At 40.3% G+C, this 12,587-nt stretch overlaps 1 protein-coding gene across 1 annotated transcript; it reads right to left on the bottom strand.

Moving 5' to 3' along the window:
• Positions 1-1,410: 1,410 nt before the first annotated feature.
• LOC115476092 (5-demethoxyubiquinone hydroxylase, mitochondrial-like) lies at positions 1,411-10,038 on the bottom strand. The gene is made up of 5 exons (XM_030212246.1): positions 9,819-10,038; positions 7,742-7,856; positions 6,108-6,247; positions 3,360-3,428; positions 1,411-1,639 (listed from the first exon to the last, which is right to left on the bottom strand). Exons 1-5 carry the CDS (start codon positions 9,954-9,956, stop codon positions 1,562-1,564), a joined length of 540 nt encoding a protein of 179 aa, XP_030068106.1. The 5' UTR covers positions 9,957-10,038; the 3' UTR covers positions 1,411-1,561.
• Between the last annotated feature and the right edge of the window lie 2,549 nt (positions 10,039-12,587).

The following is a 12,587-nucleotide window of genomic DNA, read 5'->3' as shown; positions in this document are numbered from 1 at the left end:
GGGGGGGGGGCAAGAAGCTACCATAATAAAAAAAAAATATTCACCCTCCAAGTTAAAAAGGAGGACACACAATGGTTGGAGATTGAAATAGCTCATATAAACTTCCCATTTTTAAGTCTCAGATTCATTTCATATGGCAAATCTATTTTTGGAGAAGCCAATTTCTGACATAAAGGGTGATCATCCTGACAGAACTGAGACTTGGGAACTGTAACTTCAATGGGAGTTAGGAAAGACAGCTCCTGATTAGAGCTATTGAGCTTTCAAGTATGATCTTGTTTGGTTGATTTTCTTCTTCTGACGCACTTTTGGGACCTGCGAGTGTGCAGGTACAATGGCTGATGACAGAGTGCTGAGTTATTCTCAAGTTAAAGATGCAGAAATGTTCATGGTTGGTGTCTCCCCTGAGGATGCTGAGTTGACTGGGTTTTATTTGTCATGGGATGGGAAGACAGATTTATTCGTATAGTTGTGTTTGGACCTTAAAGCATCATATATTTTTTTATGTAAAGAGTGCGCTCTTATGCTTATGGTTTAACATTTTGAGCTTCAATAATTTTTTTTTTTTTTTTAAATCAACAAAAGGAGAGTCACAAGTGGCACCTGTTACAACACTTTTACACAGCTGGGGTAAGGGTTTACATGGTTTGGAGTGCTCTGCTCTTGATCTCAGCCAAGGAATGCACCATCTCCCTTGTTTTAGCTGTATCATTCCCATCAACATTTCTTTCAGGAGATTTTACTGCATTATATTCAGTTTGTTTTTTTGCAACACACTTTTGGGCATATCGCAGTAAATTGTGCAAAGTCATGCATTACTTCAATATTATAAGGATAAGACTTCCTTTTCCTTTAGAATGACATTATGAATGCTACTGAGTATACACCAAATGTTGATCTCACCACAAAGTGAGTGGTGGGTAGCAAGTTACTACAGTGTTTGAAAGTCTTTGCATCCAAAACAAGTAACAGCCAGTGGCAAACTCGTTGCCATTATGACGCATGGGAGTCAGTTTGGTACAGGGAATCTACAGCCTGCAATCATGCAGGAATACTGGACTCCACACCCACCAGTCTTACATTTTTCCATGATGCTCCTATGTATAACCCCCTTTTTCTTTGCGCTGCTTTAACTGTACTCCTCAAAAATCTGATTCGGTCTGTTGGCAGTTCATACTTCAGAAAACATATCAGATGTCACAGTGCACTAGATTCAAATGTAGAAAACTGAACCTGGAGACTTGGTTGCTACAGATGTGGACATAAGAAGCCGAACAATCACCACTTGCTACCTGCCTACTGCCTTCTGCAGAGAGAAGAGACTATACACAGAGACAGACACACTGACAGCAGCGTCTTTACTGCCACCCTGTGGGCTTTCATGAAAACAGCAGCTCAGAGAAGTCAGAATGCGTCGGAATAAAGTTTATTCCTGGCACCCAGAAGAAAATGATAAAAAGTCAAGTTCACATAATTTAACATGTGCATAAAAAGCAAAGCCATTCAACTTCAATGATTATTCACTTTCAGTTCTGTAACTGCCAAATGGAAAACAGACTTTCTAGATGCGCTGTGACAGACAGACAGCAGCTTTGCATCCAATCTGTATAACATTCTTCAGCAGAGAATAAGCCGGTGCCTGCAATGAAAAGAAACAGGGCATGAGATGCAGCTCTCCCAGATATGTGTAATTAAAAAAATGAATTAATGCAGGTGATAAAAGTGGTGTGCTACTAACGGGCAACTCAAGTACCAAGCTAAGTCAAAATCTTGTGCCATGAAAGTCTTAATTCAAAGTCCCTGAAAGTACCATTTCTCTCTTAAGCCTCCGTCTGGACAATACTGGGTCGAAGAAAGTCAAAATCACCAGACGGAGCCCGGCTCACCTACAGACACCAGAATGGCTACTCTCTGGGAAAACAAACAAAACAAGAAACTTTGTTCTGAAGAGCTCAGTCAATTCATACCTAATTTGGGCTTATGTATGAATACTCAACCATGTTACAGATCTAGCTGTCATCAAGGTTATACTCTTCTGGGACTGCCCTGCCTATCAACTCACAAAAAGGTGAAGGGAATAATATCAGCCATAGTGGGGGGTTTCCCATTATTAACCCAATAAATTTAGAAAATCCATATATATGCTTGCCAATTTCAAACCACAAAAGCCCTGTCAGCTTTTAGATGGCAGGGGATGCAGAGATAAGAGTTAGCGAAAGGCGTCAGCGCTGTCTAGCCATTCCCAAAACATAGGCATCTGGTCCATTTATGATAAGAATGGGGCATTCAATAGCTTGCTCCAAATGCTGGACATTGCCACGCATAAAAATCAATGACCGACTAGCCCTGTCCTGTACCTGGCCAAAAATACTTAGGGTAATTTAAATAATTCACTTTAAAAATCTTACAACCCACTTTTCTCAATTTCTAATCACTTCAAAGGGTAACACCAACTCAAACTGAATTAATAACCACAGTCCCAGTAAATACACTATAAAATACACTACACAAAGACACTATGAACGGCATTTTAGAAAGGACATCCAACTCAGAATAAGGACATCCAAGGTCGGTACATCGTTGGTGGTGCTCGTTTTTAGAACTGGATCTGCCGCCCCTACAACCTGTTCTAAAATACATGAGAAATGGATGACCATGTGCTGGTGACCATCCAGCAAGAAAATCCAAACTACAAAATGAAACGTACAAATTATGAACAGAGCAAAACAACAGACATGGATGTCACTGTAGCAGCATAGGAATGCCCATGTTATAAAATGGCCATATAGATATCTACATGGAGTGGAGGATTAGCCTTAATGGTTAAAGCAGTGGGCTAGAACCAAGGACCCTGGTTCAAATCCCACTTCAGGATCTTGTGATTCCTCCTGTGTCAGAAAAATGCCTACTGCACTTGAATGTGCAAGCTTCCGGCTTGCAGGTTCTTATATACTACCTGGCTATGTGCACTTCCCTCCCCCAGGGGATTTTGATAATTAAACAGTTATGATCATCCAAATATCACACTGTCCTATAAAACCTTCCTCAGCGCTATTCTGTGGTCAGTAGGGGTTCCCACAGTATTCCCTCCCTATGCTGCAACGTATGACCTTCACAACATAATGGACACCTTCTGGCACCATCAAGAGAGTGAGTCTCTTGAGCTGCAGAACAGAGAAATACAGTCTGACCCACCAAAACAGCCCACAGTGGACTCCATCCGTATGGACTTTTTCTCAGGACATAAAACGAGAGAAGATTTTGATTCAATAATGGCCTACTTAGCATTTGTTTTAGGATGGCTGCCCATAATGCTATGGCATTGCATCACACAACATAACCTTGAGTTACATATGTACCAGTTCAGCGTCATATTCAAGTCCTGTGTCATGATGCTCTAGTTCATCATCTCGGAATTTCTTTATTACCTTAAAAGAAAAAATATGAACAAATGCTAGTTATTACAAGCAAGTCATCATTTAAGAACAGAAACAAAGCTCAATATATTTAGACTATTTGGAAGCAATTCCCAGTATCAGGTTTGGAACAAGGTGAACCCCTGAAAAGTAAGAAGAAATGGGGCAGATGCAGTGGCTAGTTGTCATCCCCAATATTTCATCCTCCCCGTCTCATCTGCCCGCAACCTCGGAGTCATCTTCGACTCCTCCCTCTCCTTCTCTGCACATATCCAACAAACAGCCAAGACCTGTGCTTCTTCCTCTTTAACATCAGCAAGATTCGCCCTTTCCTCTCTGAGCACACCACCCGAACTCTTATCCACGCTCTCATCACCTCTCACCTTGACAATTGCAACCTACTCCTCACTGGCCTCCCTCTTAACCATCTATCCCCCCTTCAATCAGTTCAGAACTCTGCTGCACGCCTTATATTCCGCTTGAACCGATATACTCATATCACCCCTCTCCTCAAGTCACTTCACTGGCTTCCGATCAGGTACCGCATCCAGTTCAAAAAACTCACAGAAAAGTGAAGGTTCTTAATAGTTTAGTATTATGTTTTCACAGGAGGTGTATGTTTGAAAGACACCAGCAGTGAGACACGAATGGTTTTTCTCATTAGGAGTTTTTTTCCATTGACGTCTACACTGTTGGCAAAAATAATATCAATAAATATAGGACCGATGATAGGACTAGCTCCACAAAGTCACCCTGGAATCCCTTTGATAACATAAGGCTGTGATGCACCTCTGTAGGTGACAATTCAGGGGTGGAAGCATTGAGGTCCAGTTATTAAATAATTAAATATAGAAAGAGAAAGCAGACACACTCCTGAGGAAACAATACTCAGATTTCCCTTGGAATATAGAGGCAATAGATAGCATACTACTTACGTCAGCACAATACATAATAGACCGCGTAGGGTACAAAGAGCGAACTTATAGATAGGTAAAGAGTAGGAGGAGTTAGAAAAATAAGGTGACTAATTTAAAAGGTGCACATGAGGTCAAAGACATGGTTAAATATTATCTCAGCTAGGGTAGGAGTGGATAAACATGTCCCGCTGCAGTATGTACTAGGTATTTGCACTGTGCCAAGACAACCTCATTCTAAAGTTCACAGGATGTTACACAAAGAATTCACTTGGAAGTTCTTTCTAATCAAGCCAGTGGTGCCCAATATAACTGGGACTATATCTGTACCTTTCTGCCAATTTCCCTTGGTCTCCAATTGATAATCTCCTCTCCCTCCACACCTTATCAGTTACTTGGTACTGAAACGTCTATTAGCAATACCTTTTATCACAAGGTCTGGTTTACTAGCATTGGCTATTTAATCAGGTGGAATTCGCGTGTCTCAAGTGATCACAATGCTTCATTCTTTGCAATTCTGTCAGGGCCGTGATCCCAGTGTTTTTTTTAGCATAGCGATATTATAGTGTTCACACAGTTTCCAATGGAAGCTCTGCTAACTTATTGTGTCTTTCTGTATACCGGCTTTCTGCCATCAGTACATCACAAAATGATGATGACCCGACACGACTCGCAGGGCTGCCGAGAGACTGGGCCGGGCCCGGCCCCTCCCCTACCCCCCCTCCTCCTGCCCCCTCCGTCCACCACCGGGCCCCCCTGAATTCAGATCATAGCGCCTCACCTCGACCTCACTCCATGTGAAAGAAGCGCAGCAGCGGCAGTCTGCAGATCGCCTCCCTTCGGGCCTTCCCTCCCTGTGTGCCGCCCTCGCGCAAGTTACGTCAGATGAGGGTGGGACATAGGGAGGGGCCCAAAGGGAGGCGATCTGCAGACTGCTGCTGCTGCGCTTCTTTCACACGGAGCGAGATCAAGGTGAGGCGCTATGATTTGAATTCAGGGGGCCCGACCCGGTGGGGACGGAGGGAGGCAGGTGGAGGGACTGTGGCGCTGGGGCCATTTTGTCCCCCAGCCCCCCCCCCCTCTCTCTCTGCGGCCCTGATGACTCTTGTTTCAGCCTTATCGGCCTGCAAAAGGGATCTATGGAGTTTAAAATCATACACATTAAAAAGAATAATACATAATAAACATTAAGACGGATTAAAAAGGAATAAAACTACGGTTAATAAACATTAAGAAGGATTAAAAAGAACAAGGATTATGATTTTAAACTACATAGACAACTGAAGCAGGCCAATAAGGCCGAAACACGAGTCGTGTCGGGTCGTCATCATTGTTTTGGAAGAATTTTCAATAAATTTTGATCTGAACACCATCTGTGAGAGGTTCCGTTGCTCTACTTCTTTTGCTTGGCGTTTCCCTTCCAGTAGAGCATTCTTGCCTTCTGTTTGTACATCACACCCAGCCACTGCTTCCAGATCTATACTGAGGAAGCCGCATTTGTTTTCTAAACCAGCTGTAAATCATCTTGTCTTTTGGTCTACTCTCCTGTGCTGCAATTATCACTTTCTCATCTTTAGGTTTACAGTCACCTCTCCTTGTGTCAGAAGTGCTGAAATAATTGTACATTCACTGTTCTTGCATCAGGAATAATGACAGTAATTGTGCATTTCCTAATATATTGGGTTTTAGCTTTTACTTTTTCCTGACCCAACTCTTTTTTAATACATATTTTTATTTGAAAATTTCACTGATGTCAGATGGATACTCTTCACAGTACCTGTAATAACTCTTCATATTTTTCGGGGTCAAGCTCCACGAGTGTTCTAATCTGATTGTTATAATGCTCCGAAATGCTCTCTTCCACTGCCACGGTGCACGCCATTGCACCTTCTTTTCCTAACAAGGCTGTACTAGCACCTGTTATGTTTAAAGCAAATAAAGGAAAACTGTTATGGATTCCAAATTTCACATTATTTTCAATGAGTTAGATTTTATGCATTCAAAAGTATTTTGACATCTGGAAGGGGAAGAGCTATGAATTCACAGAATAGCAGCTGCATTAAAAATGTGAGCTACAATGTTAGCACACACCTAAATTAAAGTTCTGATTGTGCACTAGGACTTGTACGTGGTATTGGTGCCCTTAACTGGAACAGCAAACATATGCTAGGTACTATGCTAAAAACATGGAACGCATGTTACTTAGGGCTAGATTCTATATACGGAACCTAAAAAATCAGCGACAAACGACACCTGCTTAACCAGTCTTCTATAAGCTGCGCCTGAAGTTTGGCATGGTTTATAGAATACATACTTAAGCGGAGAGTTGTGCGTAAATTTAGGCACAGGGCATTTGCACCAACAAAAACATGGTGCAAATGCCCGTGCCTAAATTTACATATGGACAGCGCCATGCACAATTATTCTGTAATTATGCATGCAACTTGAAACCATGCCCCCATTCCACCCCAACACACTCATGACCCTCCCATTTCCATGCCCCCTTTTTTGGGCCGTATCTAACTTTACGCACGTTGGTCTCAATTAAATCTAATTAGTGCCAATAACTGCTTGTTAAAAAGCTAATTATTGGCAGTACTTGGTTCTTTATTTTAGTAAATTGCACATGCAGTTTTTGGCGACTTTTACAGAATCAGGGGGGTAATGGGCAACTGCAAGTAGACCGTACCTGTGGGTGGCACATGGGCATTCCCTCTTGCAACATGAGCAACTTATAGAATACTATGATATGCACATCCTGAAAAGCACATTTTGCATGGCAACTTATGCCTGCCACTGACATGGTATAAAGCAGTTTCTCCTAGATGTCTGCATGCCAAGGCCACTTTGCACTAGTATCCTATAATGGGCTTGATGCACCCTAATGCTGTTATACAATTGGTGCTATATGAGCCTTTTTGCGGTGCCTATATCTTGGCAAAAATGATATTTGGAAAGCAAAAACCAAAAACAAGGAATATGCAGCGCCATTTTGAAAGGTATCTGACTCCGGTTGCAGTTCCTCCTCAACTCTGTCTGATACCGGGGTTCCTGAAGAACAGAGCTCTGTAGAGCCATCGGTTGGAGAGTTTCACTACCAATCTGTTGATTTTCAGATAAGTAATTTTTTGAGTGACTGTGACTTTTTATTGGATTTTTGTATTTTGGAGTCTTTGCATCTTCTTGGGGACAATTCTTTTGAATATTCTAATAAAGCATGCTATAGTTTACATTCATCGAGTGGGGACCTGTCTAAAAAAAAAAAAAAAGACTCCCACAAATATTTGGAAGTTTGCTGATATCTGAATTGCATTTTTAAAAATAGTTTATTCATCCAGATCAGAAAAATATCTTTCGACAGTGCACATTGTAAAATTTAGCCCTTAACAAAAGCTGTAACATTCCACTCACCTAACACAAAGCCTACAATATTCCAAAAAGGCAGCAAAATTGTAGGTCGAACTCTATATGCAATCATTAATTCATTGAATTTTTTCAGGTGTTCCTTTTCTTGATCCCACATTTGCTGCAACAGAAATAAATTGGCTAAAAAAAAAAAAACGTGCAAAAAGCCCCACATTTTAAATATGCAAACTCTGATATCCAGGAATTTGCAGTTCCACGTGGTCTATTGTACAGATGCATAAGGCACCCAAAAGCACCAGAAAAAAAAAAAAAAGAATTTCACATTACATATTTCCAATGCACTCTGCTTGCATACAATACAAGGCCTTTAGTGTTATCTGTCAGATTTAAACACGTATCACAGCAGCCTGGCCTTTGTGACCTATTCATAAAGAAACTTTTGCATAAACAGTCTTTTTAAAACAGTAGCAACAGCACATGTGAAGATAAACAGGTCAATATTTATCTAGTGAAAACTGAAAATAAGGTGGGTGAGAGAGTTCTCTATTCTGAAACTAAAGCATACATTTTCCCTAGGGATGCTGGCACAACCATCATACTTGGCTCTCACTGGTACCTTTGTTGCCAATTTCAGTGGAGAAATTAAAAGCCCAATGGGCAATGGGAAGAGGGAAGCTTCTACCTTAGAGAAGTGGTTCTAAAGTGGTCCAGATTTCAAGCTGTCCCTAATGAATATGCATTAACAAGGTTCCAAGTAAGGTTCACTCAAATATAGTAGTTATAAGCAGTATAATACAAACTATAAAACAACCCGTTAAAATATTTGCAAAACACTTTCTATCTTTATTAAATGTCTTCTATATACTTAAATTTCTTTCCTTTACACAATGTCATAAATAGAACATTAACACCCGGTTACCACTTGAGTCTATTTATGACATTGTGTAAAGAAAAGAAATTTAAGTATATAGAAGACATTTAATAAAGATAGAAAGTGATTTGCAAATATTTTAACGGGTTGTTTTATTTTGTATCATAATGAATATGCATGAGATACAATTGCACGCACTGCATCCGATATATGCAACTATATTTCATGCATGTCCATATATATCCTAAAACAGACTGCTCAAACCAGTCCCTTGGAGGGGCTTGAGAGCCAATGTATTACAAGACTTCCATCTACAGTGCTTTCAGTATGGAACATTTCACAAGCATTAAAGTTAGCTAAGGGAAAACATATTTCCTCACAGATAATTTACATTCCATAGTAGAAAAGGGGGGGGGGAAACCTATGTTCTATTCTTCCTGGCGTGGGTCACCTTTGCAAGGTTTTTCCGCTACTCCCATAATCACTAGAGTAATTCAGGAAGATCTAGCAATATTTGCAATACTGGTGAGCTCCTGCCGAAGTTATTCATCAGTAAGACAATACAAACAGTTCTATCGGGAGGGAATCAGAAAGGGACTTCTAATCCACAGGCACTGAAAGCAGTTAGTCATTTGACAGATGTATAAAATCCAGGTACAGTAGAATGAAAAATTAGCATAAGATGGATTTTGCAGTAACACTTGCAACACTTGGATTAAAATAATGTGCTCAAGCACGTAATGTCATTTAGAAACCGATTAAGAAAGAGGGAGCAATGCCTGGTAGTAACCAGCAAACTAAATGTGAACAGGTCTCAGCCAACACAAAGTAAGACACTAACTACTGACAAAGATATTTAGAACATTTAGAAAGTGCAATAATGCATTTCCTGGAATCCATTAATCTGGCATAGGATGATGAGCGGCCTTAGTGGTTACAACAATAAGCTGAGAACCAGGATTCACATCTTGCATCCCTAGTGACATCCTTATGACGCTGGGTGTGTCACTTTATCTCCCCAATCTCTTTGGAATATGTTCTATTAATGCTGTAAGTTGGCATGAGCATTATCGGGAAAGGTGAGTTAGAATTCAAAAATTATTATATTCCATCTGAGGTCCCAAACAGACACAGGGTGTACAGTAATTTGGTTTACGGGCTACTTGTTGTTTGCTGTTTCCCAATATTCCATCTTCCTGAAAAAAAAAAAAGAGGAATGCAACAATAATTGAACTCCCAATAAATGCCTACCTGAATGACTGGTCCCACTGTTGTTCTGCCCAGTACAGCCATTTGCCCTGCATAAATACGATTTGCCCCATATTCCCCTGCATGATCTACTCTGATTATGGGATCTATCACAGCTTTATCCACACTGTTCAAGGTCATCCCAGTACTGACGAATCTGACCGATGTCCTTCCTGCTTGTGCACAGCATCCCACTCCAAACCCTGTCAAGCAGAGCACATGAAACAAGGATGCATTTTAAAGCATTAACCTCACTACAGTATAGAATGACTATGGTAACCTGACAAAATACAGTACAGTATGAATGTACATCAAGTCAAAATAATGCATAACAAAAGGGAAACATAAGGTCAGTGTCAATGATATTCTCTTTTTTTGGGGGGTAGTGTCTCCAAATGGGTTTGTTTTGTGCATACCGTAACAGGAATGAACATTAATATCAACACTTATATTCCGCCATATACCTCGCAGTTCAATGCAGATCACAAAATAGAAGACTGGACAATTTCCAGGATGATACACAATTATTTATAATATAATGTATGTTAAGTTACACTAACAATGTTACTGACCCTCACTATTCAGAACATAGGGGCCCTTTTACTAAGCTGTGTAAGTGTCTATGTGCACCCAAAGTGCGCCAAAATGGAGTTACTGCCTGGCTCTTGCGGTAATTGCATTTTTAGCACGCATCCGATAAGCACGCCCGAAAAATAATTTTTATTTTTGGATGCGCATATCGGGCACGGGCCAAGTAGCATTTGATGCGCGTAGGTCATTACCACCTGGTTACCACTTGAGTCTTTACCGCTAGGTCAATGGCTGGCAGTAAGGTCTCAGACCCAAAATGGCCACGTGGCAATTTTGATTTTGCCGCACGTCCATTTTCGGCAAAAATTTTTAAAAAGGCCTCTTTTTACAGGCGTGCTGAAAAATGGATCAGCGCGTGCCCAAAACCCGTGCCTACACTACCGCAAGCCATTTTTCAGCGCAACTTAGTAAAAGGACCCCATAGTTTTTAAATATTTACAAAACCAAGAATAACTAGTTACTGAAAATAAAATCCTGCACAAATTTATCCAGGCGAGCTGCCTGAAATGAAAACAGATAATCCAATAACTTTACTCTTTTAAAACCCTTTAGTGAAGGAAAGGTGAAAATGACCATGGTCCTTGTGATTCTAGACTTTTGTAAAAAAAGTGAAGTGATCCAAATACACGGGGCTAAGCCATGCCATAACTTAAAGATGAAACAAAAAAAATGTAAATTGCACCCTACCTAATACCGGCAGCGAATGACATTGTACATAAGACAGAGATTATATCAAACTTATTTAATGAATAAATCAGACGCAAAGCCACATTCTGAATCGTCTGCAGCCTCTCATCTTTTTATATTACAGTAAACTCAGAACCAAAGACTGTGCCATAAGTCTAAAATGATCTTGATCAAAATACTTTCGAGCACATCTTAGGTTTCGCATGGTAAAGAAAGCTTTTTGAGTAAGTTTATTGAGTTGATGACTTAAAGACAATCTATCATCTATATTACCCCTAGAACTCGAATATAGGAAAAAAATTGGAACAACTTCTGATTTAACATAATACTTGTTTCCTTTTCTTCTTCAGATGTGCTAGTTAAACATTTCATTTTGTCAGAGCTGAATTTTAGTTTGTGCTTTTCCATCCAAATTTCTAATCTCTCTATATAAAGGCAACACCAACGTTCTATGAAGCCTCCAGCCGAAGTGTGAAGGGGGCGAGATATCCGGTTTCCCTATGAGTGTCTGCCCCGCCCTCTCTGTAACACAGTCAGTGAAGGAAAACAGCAGAGCGCGAAATCAAATCGCTGGCTCTGTAACAGTGAAGGACTCAGAGGGGGATGGGAGAGAGGCCAGAGGGCAGGGACACACACACTCCCACATGCACACAGAAGAAAACATTGCTAGCCCCCGTTTCATTTAAACCAGAAACGGGTTTTTTTTACTAGTGTGTTCATAATATTATGGTGAAGATCTGAGTAGCTTCTCTAAAACATACCCCAAGAATGCATATAGACATCAAAGAGTATAGGAGAGAACAGAGAACCCTGTGGTTCATTATTTAGATTTCTTCACCTATCTGACAGTTTACCATCAAGCTGAGCTCAGATTTATAATACGCTGTTCTCCTAGGGACTGTGGTACAACGTAAGGTATTTGCAGAAATATATTGTATTATGTTATTTTGTTTTTAATGATTTTATGCATTTTATTGTAACCCACTTTGGATCAAAACAGGATATAAGTATGAAAATAAATAAATAAATAAAAATAAGATGTTATACCACACAGTCCTGGATGCAAAGATCACAGACATTTTGAAAAGGTATACTGCATCATAAAACAGCCACTATATAGATTTTTCCACATATGCACAGCATGTCTACTAAAAACACACACAATATTAAAACTAGAGTGCCGATAAGTCTGTTAAGCTTTGCCCAGGGTTGGTGAAGCTTTAGTGCACAATTTTGTGAACACATAGAGGCAAAAAAGAGCTTTACACACAACTTAACTCTGTACCAAGCCTTGGAGCACAGCATATTTAAAACCACGATAATGAGGATAATTAACTATTCTGCACACATGCCAAAAAAAAAAAAAGAACAGAAGACAAAGACTCAGCACAATGCTAGGGCTTTAATGCCATGTCTGAGGGTTACCTCGTTCTTCTACAGTAGCATTTGTGAGGATTTAATGTTTGCTTCTTCTTTTTGGTGCGAGTATACGCA

This window comes from Microcaecilia unicolor, chromosome 8, assembly GCF_901765095.1.
Source record: "Microcaecilia unicolor chromosome 8, aMicUni1.1, whole genome shotgun sequence".
Classification (NCBI taxonomy): Eukaryota; Metazoa; Chordata; class Amphibia; order Gymnophiona; family Siphonopidae; genus Microcaecilia; species Microcaecilia unicolor.
The sequence above is the reverse complement of the archived record's forward strand: the minus strand, read 5'-3'. Positions and strand labels throughout refer to the sequence as shown.